Below are 27069 nucleotides of genomic sequence, written 5' to 3'. Positions count from 1 at the left end.
AATTTTCCCTGAAATTTTCGTCATTTTCCCTGAAATTTCCCCGTTTTACCTGACTTTTTAAAATTCCCTGACATTTCCCGGTTTTCCCTGACTGGCACCCCTGCTAAGTGATTTGGCATGTTTGATCAGGCTGAGGATTGTCGAACTATGCTATATGTGTCCTCTGATCGCATAGAAAATGAACTATCTCTCTAAAAAAACTTATTTTTTCGGGCAGTAGAGAGAGCTTTCCTTAAGAAATAAAATCCAATATTTCTACTGCACACGTACACAATTGACAAAAATGGCTTCGTGAGTGAAGGTTTTTTATCCATGGAAATCATAGACTCATTCCGCATATCTAAATATTTTCGAATTAAGTCGTGGGCGTCAGAAATTCTGAAATCTAAACCGTTGGGAATGTTGCTTACTAGTAGAGTTATTGTTGAGAGTAGCAAATCTAAATCCCCCCTTCTCTTCCCGGTTGAGTTTGATTGGACGGATTCGCACGAGTATTTTTTACACTACTTTTTCTGGAGCACAGAAAGGCAATGGAGATGTTGCATGTGTGAGGAATTTGCGATTTGACTATTGATTTTCATGTAAAAGTTCGCGAGAAACACGATAGTGCCACTATGTTTTCTCTGAAATCAACTCCCAAGCTCAAAAAACGCTATCAAAGTTAAAGCTGTAATGGAGGAACATCCCACGCTATCCTGAGAGTCTACCTCTACACCAAGACAAACTCTCCATGCAAAGATAGGGAGCAAATACATTAGCAGGGTTGCCGTGTTTTCAGTTTTAGAGTCCTCAAATAAAGTGGCAGCCCTGTCAATGTATTTGCTTCCAATCTTTGCATAGAGAGTTTGTCTCGATGTAACGGTGGACTCTCAGGATAGCGTGGGATATCCCCTCCATTACGCCCTCAATTTTGAGAGCTTTTTTTGAGCTTGGGAGTTGATTTCAGGGAATACCAGTGGCACTATCGTGTTTCTCGCCAAATTTTACATTAGAATCAATGGTCATATCGCGAATCCCTCACACATGCAACATCTCCATTTTACACGAAGATAGTGACAAGGAAATGCCGCAAAGCTGTTAGGAGAGATTTTGACTCGCCTAATTTTCCTAATTTACTTAATGCGTTTTCCACGCTCCAGTGCTCCTAATGCGCTCATCACCTTGAACCTTACGTTCGTATAAAACCAACCATCCCACCGGATAAACAGCGCAGTAATATCACCTATGATTCATCAGATTCCTTAGTCTATTGTGAGGAATCTCAAGTGCAGCTTTTCAGAATAAGCACCTCATGATACCCATTCGCATTGAAATTATCGAGCAAAGCATTTGCTTACAAGCTGGAAACGTTTGAGGAGTTTTCTGAAGTTTTCATGAAGTTGTTGACAGAACTGAAGGTAGATAGAGCAGAGAAAACTAACATGAAAGACAATAATACATTTGTTTTATTAAAAATTAATTATTGGGACTCCTTTCAGAATTTCATTAATTTTCCCGAGACAGGAAACAGACCAAAAACCCTACCTTTAAAATAATATACTTTTTTAAAAAAAATTCTGGGTTCTTTTTGGTGCGTCAGCATGACCCGAGGCTTCCAGGACTTTATGTCCACCTACCTTTCGTCCATTAAATAAATGTCCACCGATATTTATGTCCACTAAACGTTAAGTCCAGTCTTTATTAAGTCCACATGATTTAATGTCCAACCATGAATATGTCCAAAATCGTCCAAATTGTGGACATGTTATGTCCACATTTTTTTTTCTCATTTAAATGACAGGATCAAAAAAACCCTCAAAAATAAATGCATACTGCTACTAGTTAGTTGGTTAGTATATTTTGAGACGTTCAACGTCACAGGCTATTAACGTCTTTACAGAGAATTTTGAAAATGGGAGTATATACGAAAATTTAGATTTTTAAATTAAGAGAGGTGAAGAAATCCTTCATTCTTAAAAACATTTCATTCATGAATCAAGTCATGAAAGAGAACAGACTCTAAGAGCAGATAAAAACATATGTTCATGTGTACACTGTACGGATATGATAAGATGAAAACCAAAGCGGGAGCCCAGGAAACGCTCTAATGCCAAATTAAACATTTTTCAGTAACAGATGCAGTCAAAATTGAAAGTCCTCTTTCACTAGTTATTTCGTGCGCCTTCAATCTTGTAGGATACTGTGCAACGCCTCTGACGCGAAATAGTTGCTTAAAGCGTTGCGGCGCGGCAGGAAACCAGCGTGACACGCGCATAGGCGCCTACAAACCTAACGGGATACTTCACGCGTTGCGCAATGCGTGAAGTATCCCGTTAGGTTTGTAGGCGTCAGTGCGCGTTCTGCGCTGCTAACACGCCGCTCCGCTCTGTGTTAGGCTCTAATATTTAAACTCGCGGAGTCAGCGTTTCTCAACCCATAATTTTGAAATGTTTGAAAACTCTGCATGAATCATTCTTATTTAAATTGATGAAAAAGAAATATGTACTACTGGAAAATGTAATCTTTTTTTGTAAATATAATAGTCGTTCCGTGTCAAATTTAATAATTTCCAAAGCATTCAAATTTATTCTTTTATGTTTTGGGCTTTTACTGTGCTGCAGCGTGGTGTAAGCGCAACTAGACGCTCAAAATTGGACGTATTTGACTCAAGAAGGTCGATGTACAAATAAGTTAAAAACAAAAAATTGCGTGCTTCTTAGTTTTTCTCCTCTTTTATTAATTTTTGTATAGTTTCTTTCATCACAACTACGGCTCATTGAGATTCATATCGATGCCATCGCTCGGAAAAGGTTTTACAAATATTTACCACGTTTTAAAAATGTAAATGTTTTTAAAATGAAGTAATCAATTTCATTACAAAAAAGAATGTGCATTTAAGGCATATTTTATACCGGAAACAAGGATAGAAATGAAATCAAGTATTTACAAAGACAATTTGAAAAGATGAATCAAAAGAAAAAATTAACATTTCATTTAAAATATGAGTTACGATAACAACACCTCATTATCTCTTAATTTTCTCATTTCGGTATTGTCAATATAATTTTACACACGGACTAAAATATGACGCTTGAATTTGATTTTAGTGGACTTTACATTTGTGGACTTAACTTAGTGGACGTTTAAGTAATGGACTTGACAATAGTGTGGGCTTTAGAACTGTGGGAAAAAATTGTGGACGAAAAGTCTGTGGACGTAAAAAAAGTGGACATAAAGTCCGTGTACCGACCTGAGGGGGTAACTTTGGCATTGATTTTAGTTAGGCATCCTGTCAAAAATTTTCTGTTTCTCAAACAGAATTTTCTGGCCGTGCTGATAAGTTATCTTTCAGTTCCACCATTCGTCCTACTGTGTTTCCCGGTACAATTTTAGTGTTCAAATGTTCCTCCAGTTCCTCTTTTTCTTTTAAATTTCAGGGATAGGGAGACTGTGTTTTCAGCCCCATCTATCTCATCTTTTGCAACGGAACATCTTGCTGCATCTTCTGCAGAAATGTTTCCAAACACATAATACAACGAAAAAAGTAATGCAGCTCACAAGAAACTGCGTGATGTAGAAGTCTGGGCACTCATTAGCTCCATAGCTCCACTCCTGAAAATTTTTACTGTCCGGTCAATTGTTTTCTTACACAAAGATTCATTGTTGACCTTGAACCAATAAATATCTTTAAATCAAAGACAATTTTTTCTCTCTCTACCTTTTCTTTTACCTATCAGATTTTCTTTTCACCATGTTCATCAGTGAAATCAACGAAGAGGGGGCAAATATTTAACTGACAAAGATGAGTGAAATTAAGAGGGCTTGATGCAGTCGGTTTAAGCCGAGGCTAACGGCCGGACTGTTAATGAGCTGGTCTGGGCCGGTGTAATGGCCGACGCTTGCTGCAGCTCCAGCTTATGTGCTTTTAAGTGACAAACAATTGCTTCCTTTAAGTACCTACACCCACCAGATTTGTCTCCATCGTTGTCCAACTTCGAAAAAAAAATATCCTATTTCATTTTGTCCAAATATGATCATCTACGGTAAAAGGGACTCAATTACTGCTGTGCTAGGAAAACACGTCGTATGAGCCCTCAGGCGTTGCCAAGTTTCCGAAGATAATAATCGAATTTACTGGAAAAATTGTGAATTTTCCAAAATTTTCAGACTATTTTGTACGCAATTTAATCTAATTTATTTGAAAATTTCAAGGAAACAATGTTTCCAAAAGTACATGTTTTATCAAGGGAAATTTGGCAACTCTCGAATGTTCATACGGCGTTCTTCCTTAGCACGGCGGATTATTAGGAGGCCGAGAAACTGAAACTAGAGTCAGAGGAATGTTTGGCGGGTGTTCTACCACAACGAGGCTCCAAAACTGTCGAACCGAACTGAGGTTCTGACACTTTACTCTTTGAGAAGGACCACTCAAGTTGTAGGTATGCTCGGAGCTTAGAATTTCCGATCAGAAATTAAACTTGACAAATCGATTCTTCACCTTGTAGCTGATTGAAATTTGAAAGACCCCAAAGTTCACGCAAGACCGAGCCCCCTTTCCCTTAGAATGCTGACGCCACAGAAATGCAAAGCTGCTCAAACTTTAGAGAGTGAAATTTTATTATTTCTTTAAGTATCATTTCCATGAGTCGTAAATTTAATGTTTCTCCATGAAATTTCGTGATGTTCTGTTTAAAACTCTGCAATAGATTCAGCATGCCCGCGAAACGCACGGAAACAGTACAATTTGAATTTTTATACATTTGACAGAGATAAAATAATCAGTCTAATGAAGTCCCTTCTCAAATTCTCGAGGCATTTTCTCGGGTTACACATTAAGCTTCTGAAAAATCGTTGAAATTCCATGAAAAATAAATTTCACTATGCATCAAAATGAAAATTCGTTTTGCATCCCTGTGACGTCATCTTCAAGGATGACCTCTGAGAGGTTTACTGTTGTCCACAGCAAAAGCGCTTGTCGTTTTCTTCCACACACACAGCTCCGTTTCAGGAAAAAGTCGCGCAAAAATACGTTATTTTTTTCGTTTTGAGTATGTTATGGTACGTGATCAAAAAATGATAGTTTTTTTGTTAGAGCAGCATCAGCATCATGTCCAGGGTGTCTACCAAAACAGTCTGACCAAAAATCATTACTTTTACGGTACTTTTTCAGTGCATCCCCAAGAAATTCAGTACCTCCTCAACAGAAAAATTCAGCACGTTTTCAGTACTTTCATTTGACGAAATTCGAAAAATTTCAGAAATTTGAATGTCTCGCTCAAATTACGACAAAAATGACAAAAGTTCCGGACCTTCGTGCGGAATTTCCGTACTATTAGAGTACTTCCAGACCGCCCTTAAAAATCAGTACTATTTCCGGAAATTCCGGACTTGTAGACACCCGGAGCATTGTTTCAGAAAACAATTGAGAAAATATAAAGAGGAGTTACGGCGTTTTTCCTCGGACGGCGGTTTAAACTTGCATCATTAACACTTGGAAAATGCGAATGTAGAACCGTGGCCAAAAATAAAACGTCTAAAACCGCCGCAGATATCGTAGGTGAACCGATGCACCATCGATATATTTAAACTTGTGCAGAACAATCGACTTCTCTATCCGCTCCTGCGCTTAACTTAGCTACAGGACTTGCGGCCGCCCAACGCCTCATCGCACAGTGGATTGAGTCAACGGGAGAAGTCGGACAACATTTGAGAACTTTAAAAGCTTTTAACTCCGTTTATACGAAAATTTGAGGTTCTAAAAGTGGTTTCATTCGTTTCCTCGTGAAATTTTTTGCCTTTAGCAGCCCATACATTTTAAAATCTTTATGTTTCAGGTGTTCCCAGGACCAACTTAAGTTCCTGTTTCCATCTCAGCCGATAAATATTTACCGCGGCCTGGCCTGGGACACCTGGAACAATTAAACTGTACATTCTAACTCTGCCTCAGAGTTCGACTCACCCATAGGATTTAATAATCCACAAGTTAAAATGTATATATAGCCTAATTTAAGTGTACTTCTAAAATGTAAATTACGTAATACTCTATGTAGGCGTAATTCAAGAATAAATTTAAAAAAAAAAAAAAAAAAAAAAACACTTTAATATGATGTGACGAAATGAACATCAAAGTTGGCAGTTATAGTCGAGAATTTCATGTCCGATCTCTCTCACTGACTCGATCCACTGCGCGTCGCGCCAACACTACCATGTGCCATGTGTTAGCAGCACGACTGTTAAATCGATATCGAATGATCGATAGAAAACATTGCTAAGATTGGGATTTATCGATTAGGAACATTCAATAACGGTTCAAGAATGGACCCGCTGCGGCTCGATTATTGATTCGATATCGAATGATCTTGATCGATAAAAAGCATTGTTAAGATGGGAACTTATCGATTAGGATCATTCGATGACGATTCAACAACAGTGGCTGGCGTGCTTTGCGTTACATCGATTGATCTGCCATTTAAACCTATGAAAAAGGAGCCATATACAGAGTGCCCCCAACGAACACCTTAATAATACTGCCGTGCTAAGGAAAAACGCCGCGTGAGCCTGCAGGCGTTGCCAAATTTCCTTGGATAAAACGCGAATTTCCTGGGAAACTTATGAATATTTTCCTTCCAATTTTTCGGATAATTTTCTTCGCAATTTCACACAGAGTTCCTGAAAATTTAAAGGATTAATATTCATAACTTTCCTCAAAAATCAATATTTTATCGCAGAAAATTGGACAACTCTCCGATGTTCATACGACGTTCTTCCTCAGCAAGGCAGAATAGATTCTGTGCCACAGCTTCAAACGAGGAAATATCGAAAATCGATCATTCGCGACTCGCCGCTGTTAACGATCTGGAGGACGAGTGTAAGAATCGTGCCGCACCTTGGTTCCCAGCGAAAAACGCTACTTTCAGAATCATAACAGACCAATTTAAATCAAGGAAACTATATCTGTCGCAGGCAAATAGTGAAATCAGGCATTTTGTCAAATGCCTAGGCAGATAGTCAAATTTTGACGGTCTATAAAATTTTGTGAATTTATGGCGAGGAGCTTAGGATTTTTCACTATTTTTGGAAAAATAACTCTTCAAACCCACGAACTCTTTTTGTCTCTTCCTCTTCAATTGTTTCTCATATTTGTAAGTGTTGAAATTCCGAAAATTCTGTATTTTATGACATGCTAAAAATGTCAAGATCAGTGTCTTTTCAGGAACTAAAAGTCGTTTAAAATACTATTGTGTGGTGCAATTTTTTACTGAGATTTTTTTCTTGCTGGAGCAATGCATTATTTTGTCTGAAATTAGGAAAAGAATCAGAATTTCAATCTAAGTTAGAATATTTTACTATTTGCCTAGGCATTTGACAAAATGCCTGATTTTACTATTTGCCTGCGACATATCCATTGCGCCATGGGCCGTGTCAGGCATATATTCTTGGGGAGTTCACGGCTCATGTCAGAACGTACATAATTCCTTTTGATTTAAACACGTCAGAGTAGGTAGCTGGTGACCGCAGCTCTCGGTTGAGTCACTGCGGCACAGGCGTAAGCTCCAAAGGGGCGGGGGACGAATAGGGGTGAGATAGTACTACCCCTCCATGCCCCGTCCACCACGTCCCGTGGTGCGGAGGATCGGGCGGGGTTGTCACGTGGAGGGGTTCGACAGGGTGGAATCAACTCAAGGCCAGTTCCTAGATGACGTCACGATGGAAAACCTCCAGTCGACGCACTTGACTTCCTCTATTTCAACTGGCCAATCGCTCACCTCAAGCTGATATAAATTAAAGTGCCTTTATGGACATATTAAGCGAATTTTCGCGATCGAATATCATTCACCGTTGAATGATATTCGACGATCGTGCATTTTTTTTCAATGATATTCGACTTCTTCGTTGGTCTCACCAGAGACCGTTGAAATCCATCAATTTGAAATTTCGAATTCACCTCGGGACTTGAATTCGATTTTTGAATTGATGCAATCGATGTCAGAAACTTCATCACTCACCAAAATTTTCGTTCTGTCATCTCTTTCTGTTGTTGTGTTTTGTCAATTCAAGTCTGCTGTTTTCGCAATTTCTGTGTTCTAGTGTTTCGTGTTTTCTTATTTTCTTCTGAATTTCATTTAGGAAAAAACCTGAGCTCTGATTGGCTCTTGACATCACCGATCATCGGCATCGCTCAGCACTCATCAATTCGTTTGATGAATGACATTCGATCGCGAAAATTCGCTTAGTATGGTCATGCGTACCTTTTTACTACAGGAAAACTGTGCCACTTTCTAATTGGTCAACGAATTTTTAGGCTTCATGATGCTCTTACGGCCGTAAATAAACAAACAAGATGGCGACTCATCGTAACATTGATAAGAAGCTAAAATTTGACGAAAAATTGCAATTATACGGCAGTTACAATTTAAACTAGCATATCTACGAATAACAGATGAAAAACACATGAAAACACTGTTTAATCGCATTTCGTCTTTTTCACAGGAGGCTGTAAGATGTGCATGACCTCAAACTTGCTTGCTGATAGCAGCCATCTCGTTTGTTTATTTACGGCCGTAAGAACATCGTGTCAGCCTATTTGCTCGCGACCAATGAAAAACCGACAAAGAAATGACCATACTGTGTCTATAAAGGTACTCTAATATAAATAGACTATTTAGGACTAAAATTCTGGATCAGTTTGGAATCAATGTACGCACTATTAGTTTACCTATGCACATGAGTATTTTTACGGCTGAGCCAGAGATCATAGTTCCTAATTTCAAAACATGAACCACGTGTGCTTATAATTGGACAAGGGAACAACTGACATGCTTAGGTAAATGGGGTAATGGCGTTTGCAGGGCAAGGTGCCCTCGCCCACAAGCACTCAAAATTGAGTTAGCGACACTGGTGTACAGAGGAAGTTTCAACGAATATGTTGAAACAAGATGCGCAAAAATGTCATTGCGACCGAACAGCATTTTAAATTTCGCAGTTTAAAGAAAAATAGTTCCAAACTACGACGCTACGCTTCCTGGCCCAAATTTCATCACCATACTCTATAAATAAATAAAAAAATAAACAAAAATGCAAATTTTCGAGGCTACACTTTAAATTTCGTCGCGAAAACCTTGAAATTTCTTTCCACAATAAATCTAAGCGCTTTCCTCTGCGAAACTTTCAAAATCCGTGCTTTTTCGGCGCACCCATCGGCTGATTATTAAAATTTGATAGAAGACAAATGGGAAATGGGACGATTCTACTGGTGGGAAGTACATGGCTGCAATGAACTAAGGAGGTAAGTAACTGACTAACTAACAGGAACCCACAAAGAAACCTAGTCCATCACATTCCCTCTTAGCCTGACAACCACCCGATTCGACCCTTGGCACAGTGGCGTGGCATGCTTTGCGATATATCGATTGTTACGCCATTTAAACCTGTGGAAAAGGATCGATAAACAGGGTGCTCGCAGCGAACACCTTAATAATCGATTCTTTACCATAGGATTGAACGGCATAACAATCGATATATCGCAATTCACGCCACGCCACTGCCTTGGCATCCCGTCGTCTTCTTTGCCGATCACTTTTTCTATCAATATCAATTGACATTTTCCTTCTACACGAAGAAAAAAACTTCGTGCATGGGACCCGAAGTCGAGGTCGTATGGATCTCTGAAGTTTTCTGATCACGCATCCGATAACTTGAGGTCGAGCTCCCAAAGTTCGGATCAGACCTCGAGGCATTTCGGTAAGTACCGGAGTACTTCAGATGTGTGACCCGAACCCTTCGGTATACATCCAAGTACTTCAGACGTCTGACCCGAACTTTGGCAGCTCGACCTCAAGTTTTTAGATACGTGATCCGAAAACTTCAGAGATCCGTATGACCTCAACTTCAGGTCCCACGCACGAAGTTTTTTTCTCCGTGTAAGTGACACCCTGTGCGGGTAATCGGAGAAATATTTCCTAATTTGGTAACACTGCCTCGGGCGCGTGCTGATTGTGAGCGTAGGAAGGGGTGGCTCTGGGACAGCGCTGGGGAGATAGGACATTAAAACGGGCTTTGTTCACCCGGTTGGAGGGTAGGACGCTAACACATAACTCCTTGTTGACGCCGCCAATCGACTCGATGGAGCGCAAACTCACCCAAGTTCACGGCAAGTAAACTCACCGATGAGCTTAACTCTTCCGTAAATATGACGTCATCCCGCGGAGGAGACAAACCACGAGTGTCGGCTGGAACTAGAAAAACATGGGTGCTATCTTCAATTTGTAAGAATCTTCGGGCAGACACTGTTGAAAATCGAGGAGAGGAATTCAGGGTTGCCACAGAATTTGTAAAAATAAAATTCCCTAACAGTTCCCTGATTTCCCTGACACATTTAGACGAAATTCCCTGTCAATTGAAGATGTGACGGATGCTTAAGAAGGCATAATGGAAAATAATTTTGAGGCAAAATGTGTTGTTCGAAACCTCAAATCAATTCAAGAAAGCAAATGAAGTTGATTTAACAAATTTCCCCCGTCATTTTCGTCGTTTTCCCTGACTTCTTAAAATTCCCTGACATTTCCCGGTTTTCCCTGACTGTGGCAACCCTGAGAATTTGGTGGAGTCTGTACAGCGCCCAAAAACCCCGAGTGATGTGAATGCCAAGAGAACTTGTGAAAAAAATTGGTGACAAAATTTTGCTCAGTTCTAAAAAATAGTACCTGCTATTGAAGCTACGCACAAAATTAGCTCCAATTTATGTGTTCAACATAAAACGCAAAAATTTTAGGTAAAATTTTTTATGTGCTTACTTAAGTGAAGTAATAAAAAAACTTGTAGATGTTCATCGTACATTCTTACGTAAAAACTGGCAAAAAAATGTCTTCAAACTGGGATATTTTGACAATTTTTTTTAAAAAAAATTCTCTCTGAACTTAAGCAGTTCTTCTTTTATTTAAAAGCCAATGCTACAAAGAGTTGTAGTCAATACACTGATAAAGCTTGAGGAAACAATTTTTGGCCGGAGTCTATACACCGCCCGAAAACCCCGAATGGTAAGAATGCCAAGTGTGTTTAGCATCATAAAGGCGTATGATACTCCGAAAAAAGCGTAAATTCTGCTCCGTAATAGTGCAAATCGCCCCAAGGAAAATAGATTCCGATCCGCATTCATATCACTCGCGGGTTTTGGGCGCTAAGTAGACTTCGGCACAAAATTTCATTCCGAAATTTTTAACAGTATATTTACAGTCGATCCATGAACAGTTTCTCTACTTAGGAGGCCGCATATAGTTTTGACTGTGATTTAGGGAGTTTTAAGGACTTGAGGGGACCCTCAATATGACGTCATAAAAAGGACAATTTTCAACGAGTTGAAGTTACAAGTTGAGTAGATTATCTACGCATGAGTGTAGAGTGTTCTCGATCACGCGATCAAGATCGCGTAGCCGCTCGCGTGAAAATTAGGGAAGCCTTTCTTCTTTTTTTGTCTGATCTCGATTGGTTTCGCAGACAACTTGCGTAGAAACGCAAATGGGATGGGGCGTCAGGCTGTTTTATGAGGTGGAAGTCTTTCGAACGCGCTTCTTTTGGGGAGAGAACTGTAGAGCGCGTTTTTATGTAGAGTCGCAATTGAAGCGTTGGGTGTAGAAAGGGCATGTCTTGTTTGTGGCGTTTCAGAATTTCCGCTGTTAATTTTTATTTTAGAGAGGAAACTATTGGGTTGGTTTTGGGCAATTGTTTAGTTTTCAGCATTGTAAAATCATGAAGAAAATTCACTGTAAGTTTTAGCGAATAAAGAATTTGCACGCGACTTTTTTATTGCTTCATCTGAAAGTACCTAAAGAGCCGATTTCCCAGTATTTTTTATAATTTTTTTCTGATGCGGGAAATAGTATAAAAATATATTTAAAAGTGAGAAAATGCACCGCCTAGTGACGTCATCTGGCGGCATTTCCCGTTTAACCCCACGTATTTTAGCAGATTGGATCATTTTGTCATATCCTCTCCAATAATTGTGTTCAATTCATGAACCAAGGGTACCTATCCTCGTGTTCAGTTCACTGCGTAGTTTCCACTTAAGCACGAAATTTATCAAATTTCAGACACCTGCAAATTCTCTATTCCATGCATTTGCTTTAATTATAGTGGATGAAACGTTAACGGAGATTTTGAGGCACCGCGACCAAAAACTGCCCTTTTTGCACCCAGCGCTTCAACAATAGCAAAACATCGAATTTTGGGGAAGGCAGATTATAAGTGAGGGCAGGCTGAGAACTTTCTGCACCCCTGTATAATATATCGCTCCTTCTTAGGACATTATTTTAGAAGTGCTACTCACAACTAAAGGGTCGAATCCGATTTTAAGACACGTGTCTACGAAAAGTTAGCTAAGAAACATATAAGCTTGAAAAATAGTTGATGCGAAAGATTCAAACAACGAGCGGTTGTTCAGTTAGACCAAACGTGAGAATAAATTCCTAACCTTCCGTTTGTGAATCACATCCTTGGCATTATTATTTCTGGTCTTTGAACTTGAAGGCGAGAGAGTAGCATCATTAGAGCTAATTAAACGGTCAAATTACCTCGTTTCCTCCAAATGTTTATTACTTCAGTACACCTACTGCATACGATTCAAGAAGCGCTTCCGTTTGTGGAGTGGTAGAGAAAAAAAAATTCCTTTTTTGATACGTTAAAAAATCTCCCTAAAAGATCTGTATACTCCATAACGAATAGGTTGATTTGAAGGTCTACGGCAGAGAAATAATTGGTGAAATTTTTGAAAAATATGTGCTACTGAATACTTTAAATAATGCTGGTCTCAACATATTTAATGTAAAAATAACTCATTGGAATTCAAAGCTCGATTTTCAGTTTCAGAATACCAGTTCAGAGCTTCCAATTGCAAAAGTACTCAGCAAACATTACTTACGGAAAATTCTTCATTTACTAAATTACAAATTAAGGAATTCTTGTGTCTTTCAGTCAGTGTTTAAGGGAAGGGATAGGCAATCCTAACTACAGAAGAAGGTTGCTTCGAATTGGTGATGGCTACATGATACGATGATCATTGATTTGCTGGGTCACACCCTCAACACTACACCTTCGCTGGAGAACCAGCATGCCACCCCTCGGTGTGCAAACACCTGCATCCCTGTCACTCCAAACCACCCCTTAAAACCACCCCACATACAACCTGCGATATCCAAACGAACAAAAACACTCACACCATGCTAAACCAACATAAGATTTGAACGTGAGTGACCTTAAACTGCTCCAACAACACACCCAGGACTTATTCACTTTCATACTGAAAAAGTGCAAATCCTGGCGTCATTGACGGACGACCCTTACTTACATTAAGCCATTTGGACCAAGTTTGGCAGAAAGGAACCAAGCCACATCGGCTACTGCCAAATCTAACTGGGCAACTTAATTTTTTACGAGAGAGCGTTTGTGCGGACTTTTTTGAACATTTTAAGGAATTTGCTTCGTATTATGTAGAAAATTCACTGGAATTTACACAAAAATCCGCAGAACCGTAACGTGTAAAAAATTAAATTGCCCAATTAAATTTGGCGATAGCTGATGATGCTCAGTTCCTTTCTGCTTAACGCGGACCAATTGAAGAGCGTATGTGCGTATTTAAATCAAAAGGAACTACATCCAATTTAACATGAGCTCTGAGATTCGTAAGAATGCATGCATGGCAGGGCTCATATCACAATGGACATACTTCCTTTAGATTTGAATGGATTCGTATTGTCTCTAAATGTACTTTAGCAGCGGCCCGATTATTGAATCTATGTCGAAAGGACAAGACATAGCCCAATCTTAACCAGTCAATATATCACAATTCGATATCGTATCGGGCTACTTCAGAAGCGGCCCGCAAGTCCTTACATGATTTTTTTAATCTTATAAGGTCGAAAAGTTCTTTCTGCTTGAGGACGTCTAAATGAAATGAAAGAGACTTTGAAGGGAGAGACTTAGTTCAAACCTTGTTCATGGAAGATTTTTTTAAAGGTTTGAAGAGAGTGCGAAGTTAGGATGAAAATGTTACGATTGGAGAAAACACAAAACTACTCCAATGCCGACAGACAAAATTTTAGTATCTGACGTTCGGAATATGATCTGGTAAACGAAAAATCTAGTCAAATTAAAATGCTCTGAACAAACGTAAGATTAATAACCGAGCATTGTCTTCAAACTGCAGAATTTGTTAATCTACTTACAACGTCGGAGAAACAATGGAAAGAAGAACACACAAAACAAAAAGAAAAAATCTCAGACATGGTATACTGCAATCATACCTTTAACTGGATTCTACGACTCATAATTCGAGAATTTAGTTTTCGGTACAGTCACATTTCAGAAATTGAAGAACTTTGACGTCAGAGTCAATTGGCTCAACTAAAACGAAATTTTATGATTGAGTCGGTTAAGGTGCCCAAGAAATTTTGGTACGATCAAAAGAACTTCGTTGAGAGTACAGAGTAAATGGAGAGCAAATTACATGATTTTGATGAGTAAAAAGAAAAAAAAAACCACTCAAAGAATGTGCTAGGTAGCAAATTATTTGATGTGTATTCTGGTGCAATCAAAGAATTCGTTTTGTAATAAGCCTTATGTTCGCCTCACAATTTCACTTGACATAATTTGTACCTTATCATTTTTACTCGTTCAGATTGAAATCGTCCTGACCGTTGCGTTTTGATGAATTGCCCTGTTTTCTTCAAAGGTTTTGGGGTAAAATTCTTGCCGGACTATTACTAGTTCCCCGGTTCTGCGAACACTTATATAAATGACCAAAAGAGGACCTGATTTTTCTCAGATCACATTTTCACTCGACAGGAAGACAAGGTTGCTTCAATTACGAAGTTCTCTGATTTTTCCAGTGTTTCTGCGGCATGATATCTCATGAAAATGTTTTTCACACATTATTTTCAAAAAAAAAAACAAATTTCGGCCCGGGGAGAGAATTTCAAGGCTTTGCAGCAAAATTCACCAATATACTTTTCTCAGTGTTGCCACAGAATTTAGAAAATAAAATTCCCTGACATTTCCCTAATTTCCCTGACACATTTTGGCAAAATTTCCTGACAATTAAAGATGTGGTGGATGGTTTAGAAGTCATAATTGAAAATAGTTTTCAGGCAAAATTTCTTGTTGAAAACCCCAAACCCATTTATAAAAGCAAATCGAGGTGATATAACAAATTTTCCCTGACATTTTCGTTATTTTCCCTGTCATTTCCCGGTTTTCCGTGACTTTTTGAAATTCCCTAACATTTCCCAGTTTTCCCTAACATTTTCCAGTTTTCCCTGACTGTGACAACCCTGTGAATATAATAAAGTTAATGATATTTAAAAATAAACAAAATTCCGCCCGGGGAGGGAATTCCAAAGCCTTGCAGCAAAGTTCACCGATGTACTTTTCAGGGTTGAGCGGAATCTCTAACCCTCCAAGAACTTGTCATTGTCCACAAGAACTTCAACTGTGACGGTTTTGGTGCAGAGGTGAAATTGCGAGGTAAACTCGGTGCTTTTGAAAGCTCAACGATACGCACCTGACATGTCGGCGACGAGGTAAACTCCTGGGCGGAAGCTATGAGCGACACAGGACCCCGAAAAAGGGGCCGGGGACAGGTGGAGAGGGGACCGGACACTAGTTTTGTATTGGTAAACAAACGGAGCGGTCAAACACGGGCGCGACGAAAAGACGACGTCCGCCTACAGATGCCTGCGTCGCGACGCTGACGATACGCACGCGCCGAGGACCCCGGCTCACTGACACCGCTCTCGCCGAGTCGATCGATACGCCAGTAGTATTTTTCGACGCCCTGCGTAACCCCCCCCCCCCCCCCCCCCCCGCCGCGCCCGGGTGGGGTCGACGCACGGCACGCGAGTAGCGGGGGAGAGGGTGAGGGTAGGGCCTCGTGCCCGAGGGTGAGTTCTTCGCAATGGGTTCGCGCAGCCCCATTTCGAATCTCCCGCCGCGCCGTGAGGCGCTCCACTCAAAGCACTAGTTATCTGCGAAGAGTCCCTTTATGCTGAAGGTCAAGACAATGTGAATCCATTTCTGATTGGTTCCCGTATTTTAGAGTACCTGTATAGCGAGAGTATGGACAGATGTGAAACTCCGAAAATCCATCAGGCCTTCACCGATGCTTCTGCGAATAAAGTTAGGGCCCAGAAATGCAGCCAACCTATGAATTTCAAGTATCCAGAGCGATTTACTGATACTATTGTTACGAACCGTCCTTTATTAAGCACGTGTTCGACTCAGTTTTTGCATAAATTTACTCAATTTCGCGGAAGAACGCTCATTTCTGTACATTTTTGGCTATCTTGGTTAGAATTGGAATCTGCAGACTGGCAGTGAAATTTTGTGCGTTAGAAGTTGGTTATAAGGGTGGCTGCACTTTTGGGCCCTAAGCCCTCCATGAAGCGATCTTTCCATACTCCCGCTATATAGGTACTCTACCGTATTTTAGGCCTTCACAGTGTCACAAACGGGAATACAGATTACATTTTCACCGATTGCAAAGATTATAATCTGGAATGGACCAGGGAATTACGGGTTCATATGGTGTTCTTCTTTAGTGTGGCAGAATGTGCTATCAGTCAGTAAGTTTTTGTCGCGCATTGTCTTTTGGTTCCGTTAATTTTTTGGGGCAAGATTTTAGTTCTGTAGCACTTCGAAAAAATATTTCTTTACGAAACGAATTTTATTAATTAGTTCATTTCTTGAGAAATTTGAGAGTTCTTGACATTTCCAAGCAAATTACAAAGCATCATCACCTGTAATGCATCAGGTATTGGTACACAAAATCTAACAAAGGAAAATTTTAATTAGCCTCAGAAGTACGTCACGGGCGAATAACGCAAATCAAAAAGCAAAATGATTTGCGATATTCACTCGAGGTGTCCTTTCGAAGTTATTCCAAGATAAACCTCTGTCAAAGTGTGTGTGCACTAATACCTGACGTACTACAGCGTAATGTGATGCTCGTAACTTCTAGTGAAAGTACCTAAAATATTAAAATGTAAATGCTAAAGGACTACCTTCATCCTTCATCTCATTTCATATATTGTTTGACGACAGAGAGAAAAAGGAGCGATCCTATTGGTGAACGCGGATAATTGGGATGGACTATGGGGGTAAGTAAGGCCTTGTCTCCACGGGCCGTTTCACGGGATTTGTCCCAGGGAAAAATCCCACTTACGAAGTTGGGAAAAATATTGAGTTAATCAATCTTTTTCCCAGTACCAAGTATAAACCTTTTACCCTTGGGACCCACTAAGAGAAGAAGAAGAAGTGTAAACGAATTATGAGATGTTTTGTTGAAAACTCCATTGTTCCATTGTTAAAATAATGTGTCAAATTGTCAATTGAGTGCACTTTTTATTTTAATCCATGTTAAATACTCGACTTAAACCAAGTTATCTTCCCGCGCAAACTAGTCGCAGGACTGTATGAGCCCCGTCCCGTGGAGACGGCAACTGGGAAAAATTCCAGAAGTTTCATTCCTGTGATTCGAACTTGGGACAAATCCCATGAAAACGTCCCGTGGAGACAAGGCCTAATAGACTGTAACAATCGGTAACTCACGAGAGATCCTTTAGTTTAATTCCATCATTTTTCCCTTTAGTATACAACAATTATCAGTTTCAACCAATAAAATCCCTTCATTTTCCCTTTGTCTTCTTTGTACATCACGTCGCCTATCAATTTCAATTATCAGCTCGCAGTGGTTTCACACAGCCCCCTCTTGGCAAATATGTTCGAACTTTTTCAGTGGCTGCTCGAAGCGACGACGAAGGCGCGATCCCGGAGTCGGAGAATGGCTGAAAACCCGCGAAGCGCGTCGGTGGCGTCGCGACGCGGCCGGCGCGCGGCAGGTCGGGCGTCGAGCGTCGTCGTCACTTGACATGGACACCGAATCCATGAGCGGGCTTGCGGTTTTCGATGGAGAAACGCCCGGCGCGCTGAACAGCTGCGGCATGCAGCACCACCACATGGAACCGAGCTCTTGCATCCGAGAACCCGAGTACGCTCGGAATACGCGGAATAGATTTTAAAACGTGGATGAGACACGTGTCGTCCGTCTGAACGTAGAGAAAATTAAGATGATAAAAAAAAAAAATAAAAAAGAAGAAACAAAAATTATAAGGAATAACGCTAATGAATCAATAACTCATGGAGATAGCGCTCGTCATATCGTCACCTCCCGGCCAAGGATCAAGCGCCATGCGACGTTTCAAAATTTCCACCGGCATTCAATCTTCTACAGAGAAATTGTTGATTGAATCTGTTTGAAAATTTCACGGAATTTTATCGGCAGCACGAAGAATATTCGGTGAAATTTTCGGACAGCTTCGTGGAACAATTGGACTACATTTTGCAATTTGGAACTATAAATTCTAGCCCGGTTTAAAAACAACGTAAGTGCCATTATTTTCCCAATGCACATAAGTGTTTTTCCAGAAGAGCTAGAATTTATAGTTCCAAATTGCAAAATGCAGTCCAATTACTCTGTAAAGAAATAAAATGGCAGCGGAATTTTTTAAACGTCTCATGACGCTTGTGATACTTTGGCCGGAATTCTCCGGAAAAGTCTTAAATTTAACAGTAAGTAAACATCATTTCGTTTCAATTCTTACTTACTTGGAATTGGAAGCAGGTCCTCCTCACAATCAGCGTCATCCGCCGTCCGGAATTCTTCAGACAGAACGTGGAATTCTGCACCTTGTTGCATCCCGAACCTGAACCCCATTTTAGTCCTACGATCTGATCGGGGTGGACTTGTGATATGTTTTCTGAAGCTGAGTTTCATGCAAATATGGGAGGAGTGAGCGCCTTGCTCGCAATCGCAAACGGCAGCTGCATTGCCGAAGGGGATCCAGGCCGCAGTAGCAGAATTCCCAGCCTCGGCGATATTCAATATGTTGTTGTAGACGGCGTGATATAGGCATTCGGGAAAGTTACAGAAACATCGCCGGGTTGTTGGATCATCTACTCAGAGAAAAAATCGTGGTATGATCATCAGGAATTTGTCAGGGCTTCTGATTAACATTATCACCTGAAGCTCTGGAGAATTTCAAGAAAAAATATTCATGTATTTCATTGAAAATGAAAATGGAGTATTACATGTGTGAGGAATTTGCGATTGGATCATCTAAACAGAGAAAAGTTCGTGGTTTGATCATCAGAAATTAGTCAGGGCTTCTGATTAACATTATCACCTAAAGCTCAGGAGAATTTCAAGAAAAAATATTCATATATTTCATTGAAAATGAAAATGGAGTATTGCATGTGTGAGAAATTTGCGATTTGACCATTGATTCTTATGTAAAAGTTCGCGAGAAACACGATGGTCCCACTGGTTTTCTCTGAAATCATCTCCCAAGCTCAAAAAAAAGCTCTCAAGTTGAGGCCAAAATGGAGGGGATATCCCACCCTACCCTGAGAGTCCACTTCTACATCAAGAAAGACTCTCCATGCAAAGATAGGGAGCAAATACATTGACAGGGCTCCCACTTTATTTGGGGACTCCAAAACTGAACACACGGCAACCCTGCTAATGTATTTGCTCCCTATCTTTGCATGGAGAGTTTTTCTTGATGTAGAGGTGGACTCGCAGGGTATAGGGTGGGATATCCCCTCCATATTGGCCTCAACTTGAGAGCTTTTTTTGAGCTTGGGAGTTGATTTCAGAGAAAACCAGTGGCACCATCGTGTTTCTCGCGAACTTTTACATAAGAATCAACAGTCAAATGGCAAATTCCTCACACATGCAACATCTCCATTTCAGTGAGGGAAACTTGGCAACTCTGGAATGTTCATACGGCGTTCTTTCTTAGCACGGGAGATGGAGTCAACCGCAAATCGTCCGCGCGTGAACCCGAAATCGCTGAGTGAGGCGCCGCGCGCCGCGACGCGGTATGACGATCCAAGAGGATCGAATGCTCATCTTACAGGATACCGTGCAAAGTCGTGAAATAAGACAGGGTTTAAGACGGCTTATCAGAACTAAATCCTAAGACCTCAAGGGCTTAGAAAAACAAATTGTGTTCCAAAATTATAATTGAAAAATATCGCGAGAGCCTTAAACTTCCAACCATAAAAGCATATTTGCTGTGAAAATCATGACTGTTTTCGAACTAGCTGTTAGCTTGGTTCCATTGAACTGATTTTTGTTGGCAACTTCAGTGCAGGGCGTATCTACGCCTAATAACGGTGCAATTTTTGAAGGGTTTCGGTGTAAAAAACTAGATAAAATAGTCTGCATGCAGCGATTTTACGGCAAAATGTTAAGAAAATTACAAAAAAATAAGGTAAGCATGCAATTATTATCGAAGGTAGTTACAGAAATAAGATAACTTTGAAAATTTGTAAGTTTTGGAAGAGAAAAATGTGGAAAAGTAATGAGAGAGGGTAGAATCGTCTTTAAAAACAATTTTTCACATTAGAGTCAGGGCTCAGTTTTCTTTCGGAGGCCCTTAAAGAGCCCTTCCCCCCCCCCTCCACGTGAGATTTGAAGGGACTTACACTTTACCGAGGTTTTAGACTCTAAGTTAGTTCGGACGAATCCGTTCACTTTTCTCTCATCAGTCTCATCTGTAAATTTCAACGATTCAATCGCGGCTCTGCGTTCGGTTTTTGCTCATTCTGCCGTGTTAAGGAAAAACGCCGTATGAGCCTTCAGGCGTTGCCTAATTTCTTTCGATAAAATAAAAATTATCGGGAGAATCCGTGCATATTTTTGTCCCAATTTTTCAGAGAATTTCACTCTCAATGTAATCTACAGTACCTGAAAATTTCGATGAAAAATGTTCATAAAATCCGTCAAAAATGAACGTTTCACAGGGAGAAATTTGGCAACGTCCGGATATTCATACGTCGTTTTTTCTCAGCAAGACACCGCAGCATTGCGCGGTGGCCGCTGCGAGGACAACCGCGACAAATTTCGATTAGTTTCGCGCGCGGCCGATGACCGCCGCGACGCGTCTTCACTTTCGGTCAGGGTTGCCACGTTGAGCGGTTAAACGTGGATATTCCGCGTGGGTTAAATTGGACGAGTGGTGATTATTCAGCTTTATGCGGCATCGATGCTTTCGGTGAGGCGCATCGCGACGCCAAGCGCGGGACTCGAGTCGTCGGCGTCGCACGACAACACTTGGATCGGCCGCCGCTTTCGTCGCCTCCAGTGCATCTATCCGCGAACGGCATCACCGAACCGGTCCCATAACCGCCTCATGAATGAAAGTCACCAGTGTCTAGCCGGGAATGGGTCAGTTGCGCTAGTCGCAAAATCGTGTACGGATGATTTCGGCAAAAATGATAAGATCTACCAAAATACCAAGTTTTGGCGTCCAATATTAACGAAAATACCGCCAGGGTCTGAATTGCAATGAAAAAAAAATTCTCGGCGTTTTTACCAAGGTCCGTTGGTACCTTTACCATCTCACTTTTCTTACCAATTATTGGTAATTTTACCAAGACAGACTATTAAGCTTACCTAAAAACCGGTATTTTTCCTGTTTTTTTCAGGTAAGAATACCACTTTTATTAGTAATCAATTCCCCGTAACTTTGCCGTTTTATCTCGGTAATTCTACCACAGTCGATAGAAAATAGCGGCGTTTTTACCAAGGTCCAGTAAAATTACCGAGAAAGTTCAATAATTTTACCGAGATTTCTCGGCAAAATTACCAATTCCATAAATGGTAATTTTACCAAGAAAAAATTGGGATCAAATAGAACCCTGAATTCTTGGTAATTTTACCCGTTTCTTCGTAAATACACCGAGATTTTTCAGTGCGCCACCTTAAGGCCAAAGTATCACAAACGCCGCGCCGTGCGATGCTTAAAGTGTTCGCCGCCATTTAATTTGATCACAGAAAGATTTTTTAACGTAGCGGTTTGAAACTTTCACTGAATTTATTTGTGCTGCCGATAAAATTCAGCGAAATTTTCAAACAGATTCGACCAACAATATTTCTCTGTAGAAAAATAAAACGACATGCAGCGGAACTTTTTAAAAGTCGCATGCCGCTTGTGATACTGTGGCCGGAAGTTGACGATATTCTAAATTCGAACAACTGTGGGCAAGTTGAGCTTTTTTCACAGCAGAGTCAAGCCACAACGGTGCGCAAACCATTAATCAGTGACCGAATAACAAAGTCAACATGTTCCCCTCAACTTGTGGCCGACCGTAACTCTGCCAACAAGATTCGGGCCAAGATCTGCCCAAACACCGAATGTTGATGTCAAATAGTAACGAAAATATCGCCCAGGGGTGCAGAAAGTTTTCCAGCCCACACAATTGGGAGCGACCAGGGGTTCAGCCGACGCTTTAAGAGATTTAGAGAGATTTTTTGTTCGCAGTAGTTTTCACCAAAAAATAGCGCGTAAGCCGTCATTTTTTAAAAAAGTAACGTTTACGCAATGAAGTTCTCAAAAATGTAACGCTCTTGCAGTACTTTCTTCAATTATTCAACACTTAAGCAATAATTTTCAAAAAATACGACGTACTGACGCAGTAATTTTCTAAAAAAAAGTCAGCATTTTCCCACTAGTGTGATAAAAATCAGTGTGATAGCACCAATTTTTACAAAATGTGAACATCCTTGTCATAAGTTTTTGTAAAAAGCAGTGCGTTGACCATACACTCTTTCGGATAAAATCGAACTTGTGATAGGTATGACCGAACTTTCGGTGAATGTAACCAAACTTCCTTCATCAGTTCTTTTAACCGCATCAGTTCTTTTAATCTCATCAGTTCAGTTATACGAATCGAACGTTCGGTTATATGAACTGAAAGTTGGGTTTGACAAATTAGAGGAGATGATACAGAACACCATGTTTTCAATAATTTTGTGGATATGTAATCCCATCTCCTTGCATGGAAATCGAAATCGTTGTACCGCTCGTTTCGCCCCATCCAACTTTTCTACTCCTGCGTTAAAGTATCTGAGTCGGCCGAAAAGATATTATCCTTCATTTCTTTGATATGCAATTTTACCTGCTTGGAAGGCAAAACAGTTGTATCACACGTTTCGCTCGATCCAACTTTCCTACACCTGCGTTAAAATCTCTAAGTCGGCGGAGAGGAGACCGAGCTCTTTTTCATTTTATTGGATATGCGAAAAAGCCTTGCTGCTTCATAATCATGACCAGTTCTGTGAAAATGGACCTCATCTCCCGGAAACACATTGCCGAAACTCTGAACTTGGCGCGAAAAACGATCGCGGGAGGCGCCTGCAAAACTGTGAGGATATTTCAAGCATCGCGCAATCTCTACCCGATCTCTAATCTCGCTCCCGGCTCCTGACGCGCAAATCGCGCTAAGCTCGAGATGCGTTCACTATTCTGCCATGCTTAGGAAAACGCCGTATGAACCTTCAAGCGTTGCCAAATTGCCTTTGGTAAATCACGAATTTTCGGGAAAATTTGTAAATATTTTCCCTTCAACGTTTCAGACAATTTTGTTCGAAATTTCCTAAAGTTCCTGAAAGTGTCAAGAAAAAATATTCATAACTTTCTTCAAAAATAACTATTTTCTGAGAGGAAATTTGGCAACTCTCGAATGTTCATATGGCGTTTTTCCTTAGCAAGGCAGTATTTGCACATGCACGAGGTAGCGCGTGTGTACAACTGCCAAGTGGGCAAAAATGGAACGCAATTTGATCAAAAGGGAATGAAGTGTTTATCGTCTATTACGAAAGGTCGCAGCCTACACCATTTTCTCACTACTTATGCAGTTTGCGACCGATAGATTGGTCGTCCATTCGTGAACTTCGTGCAAAATTCCAGATACGAGTATCGACTTTTTTTCATCTTTCTTTGTTAGTCGATTTTTTGGCGCACATTCAAAAGTAACCCGGAGAATTCATGTTTTTCGGAAGAAAATCGGCCTATCCTTTGAATACTCCGTTTTTCCTTAGGATATCAGTATGAGGCGCCAGTTTGTGCCTTTTTTCGACAAATCCGTTCAATTATTCGTTTATCAGTCCTCGCGCAAGGAAAAAACGCAAGTGCAGTTGTGCACGCTTCAGAACGCCTTCAATCTCTTTACTCGGCAACTTTTCTTGCTTGATTGCAAGTTTCATAAAGGAAGCAGTTTGCCAGAATCGTGGAATTTTTTCATCAGGTGCTTTTTACTCTCTGCAAAGGCAATTTATCAAGATCCCTCTGAAGGTTCCGTTTTCGGTCCTAAGTGTTAAGAAGTGCAGTGTATTCACTGTGTAAAACAATAAAACATGAAAGAAAATTAGTGTTTTTCCTCAGCACCAGTGGCGATTTTGCAAGTTTGCAATAATGTTGTTCATTTTAATGGTGCGATTTTTGGACCATTAAAAATCGAAAAATTGCTATAAATTCGCAGTTAGTACAATTTGATTTTACTTTTTATTACAAGTACAAGAAGATCTTTTGGTAATTTTTCTTTTAAGAAAAATTCAACTGAATTCGATGATCCGTTCAAAAATTGAGTCGGTTTCTATTAGACGGTCGCAAAAGCAAAAACTGATGAGCCCTAGCGTCCTGTGTGATCGACGAAAGCCAGGGCTCATGATTCTTTGGACCTACACCCGTCTAACAAAAACCGATTCTATTAAGGGGAGGTAAAGGTTTTGCCTTGGACCGTGGATCCCCTACAGCTTCTCTGAGAACGGGCCTTCCCTCCAAAAAATCTGCCATGATCGGGAATTTCATTTGCTACTGTATCGCCCCTAAGAGGATAGCTCATATTCGATAGGGGACCAAATTTAATGGAGAATGACGAAAATACTTACGTAAAGGGGGAGGACTAAGAAAAGAGGGAAAATCATAAAGGGACTGCATTTTGCAATTGGGAGCTATACATTGCAGCCCGGTTTAAAACAACGTATGTGCCATAAGTTTCCCTAAGCGCACAAGTGTTTTTTCAGATGAGCCAGAATTTATAGCTCCAAATGCAAAATGCAGTTCAAATTAACTACGCTGTCTTAAAAAAAAGCTTCTATCCGTTGTTTAATGTTTCTCTCGTTCATCACATCATTAAACAATGAAATTCTCAGGACAACGCAATGCATTTACAGATTTTCTCTCTCTCTCCCCCCCTCCCCCTTTACAGTGAAGTGTTTTTTTTTTCTATTTCAAATTGTTACGGATTTCTCCCAGAAATAATTCCTTTCCGTGTTCCTTTTCCTTGTTTCCATTGTTTTACAGTACCGAAGTTTCTAGAAAAAAATAGGGAATTTCCATGCCCTAAATACGATGCAAAGCTTTCATTGTTTTGGACACGTGAGGTCCCTCTACCTCAATTAACAATGGACCCTTACGCCCACCTGGCTAATGATGTTGACGAGGGAATGCCCCTTCCTAAAGTTCCGTAAAACTCGGGTTTTCTGGGAAACAGTCAATAGATTAAAAAATACGTCTTAATTGCAAGAAGGGTCAGCGCGGGCGGGGGGGGGGGTGTTGTTAGTGGTGGTTACAGCCCAACGGGATACGAGCTTATAAAAGAAAGATCCCACCCCTAGAATTCAGTCAGTGTGGGATTAGTAGGCGTAGGGGCTCAATGGGTCAACAAGTTTAGTGATGTAGTGGTTAAGGAGTGCAGTGGTTCAATGGTGCAGTCAGCATGCGGAATCGCAACATTCGTAGAGGCACAACATGATTTGGACTACATTCTGCAATAAGGCCTGGGGCTGAATAAATTCCGGCCCGGTTTAAAAACAACGTATGTGCCATTAGTTTCCGTATGCACTTAAGTGTTTTTTCAGATCAGCCAGAATTTATAGGTCCAAATTTCAAAATGCAGTCCATTTAAGCTTCTAATACGTGAGTACGCCAATAATCTGATTCATACCTATTAACTTTTTAAACTCTTTTTTGAAATTTGTATTTTTAAAATTTTACACCTTAATGTTTATACATTATCAAGTTTCATATTTTAAATTTTTAAGATTCAAATTTTCTTTCAAAGTTTTAATTTGTTTCTATTTAATAGATTTTTTATTTTTTAAATTTTCCTTTTTTAAATGTTTTATTTTTTAAATTTTAGGTACATATATCCTAATTTAATTCATTATAATCACGGTTATACCACGAGCCAGCTTCATATTTTTATTGATCAAGATAGGTACTCGTAAAAAAATTGCTCGCAAATTATACATTTAATTTACATTGGATTTTTACTAGTTTTGCTTTCTTTATTTTTCTTCTTTTTTCAGATCGGCAAGAGACAACTTGATGCATTGAGAATCTTAAGAGAATAGATTGATGAAGTCAAAAAATGCGCAACTCGCCCACCACAGAGTCTGAAAATATTCGATGGCGTTTGAACGATAGTGTTTGGTGATGGTGGTGAAAAGAGAAGTAACCGACGTATCTCCTTCAAATTCTCCGTGAATATTTTGGAGTACTTGATGGCGATTCTCAGAAATTTAAATTAGAAACTGCTGAATCGTTCTGGTTTAGAAGAATAAAACATGAGCGGCTATTTGTAAGATCACAATCAAAGGTAAGGATTTTTAATCTTTAGCAATCAATATGCTACTTCTTGTTAAATTTTAAATTAAAATAAAATTGGGCATAGGCTGCACTTTAAATTTAGGTGCATTGGATCTTCACTATGCTTTTTTAATTTCCTTTTTTTTTCCAGATCGGCATGAAATTAATACAGCTTCCAGCATTCTGTGAGTAAAATTATTTCAAATCACTTTCTTGGAATAGATGATTTTCCTTTTCAAACGCTTCATCCTAATTTTTTACCATTTTAAATTTTCTACTGTGCTAAATGCCTTTCTAAACTGAAAACGAGACTGGGTCAGAGTAGAAACTGCTTTCAAGTATCTTTATCTGCTCAATAAATTCAATTAATTTATATAACTTCAAAAGTATAAGTTCAATAACTCAAACTGACAAATTTTATCTAAACTTACTTTCCTACTACTTACTTTTGTAGTTGAAATTGATTTTTTTCTCTTAAATATCATACTGCTCATCTTTCTGTGTTGTTCTTTTATCTTTGTTCATTTTTTCTCGAACAGGCAAGAAGCAAACACAGTGAAAGTTGTCTTGCCTTATTTTACATACGATGTTTTTTGTTTCGTATGTT

General features: G+C 39.9%; 1 protein-coding gene across 6 annotated transcripts in view; it reads right to left on the bottom strand.

Annotated features, from left to right (window-relative positions):
• Septin4 (septin 4) overlaps nt 1-27069 on the bottom strand; it is a 62054-nt gene that overhangs the window by 28074 nt on the left and 6911 nt on the right. For 2 of the 6 annotated variants that reach the window (XM_019045071.2, XM_019045072.2), the window contains exon 3: nt 18631-18978. The exons of 1 other annotated variant lie outside the window; for it this stretch is intronic. In XM_019045071.2, the coding sequence (XP_018900616.2) occupies nt 18631-18978 (348 nt within the window). Of the gene's footprint in view, nt 1-15529; nt 15770-18630; nt 18979-27069 lie in introns of those variants that run through there. 3 more of the 6 variants (XM_019045076.2, XM_019045074.2, XM_019045073.2) reach the window with 2 other exon arrangements.

Source organism: Bemisia tabaci, chromosome 8, assembly GCF_918797505.1.
Source record: "Bemisia tabaci chromosome 8, PGI_BMITA_v3".
NCBI classification, from domain to species: Eukaryota; Metazoa; Arthropoda; class Insecta; order Hemiptera; family Aleyrodidae; genus Bemisia; species Bemisia tabaci.
This window is presented reverse-complemented; position numbering and strand designations above follow the sequence as displayed.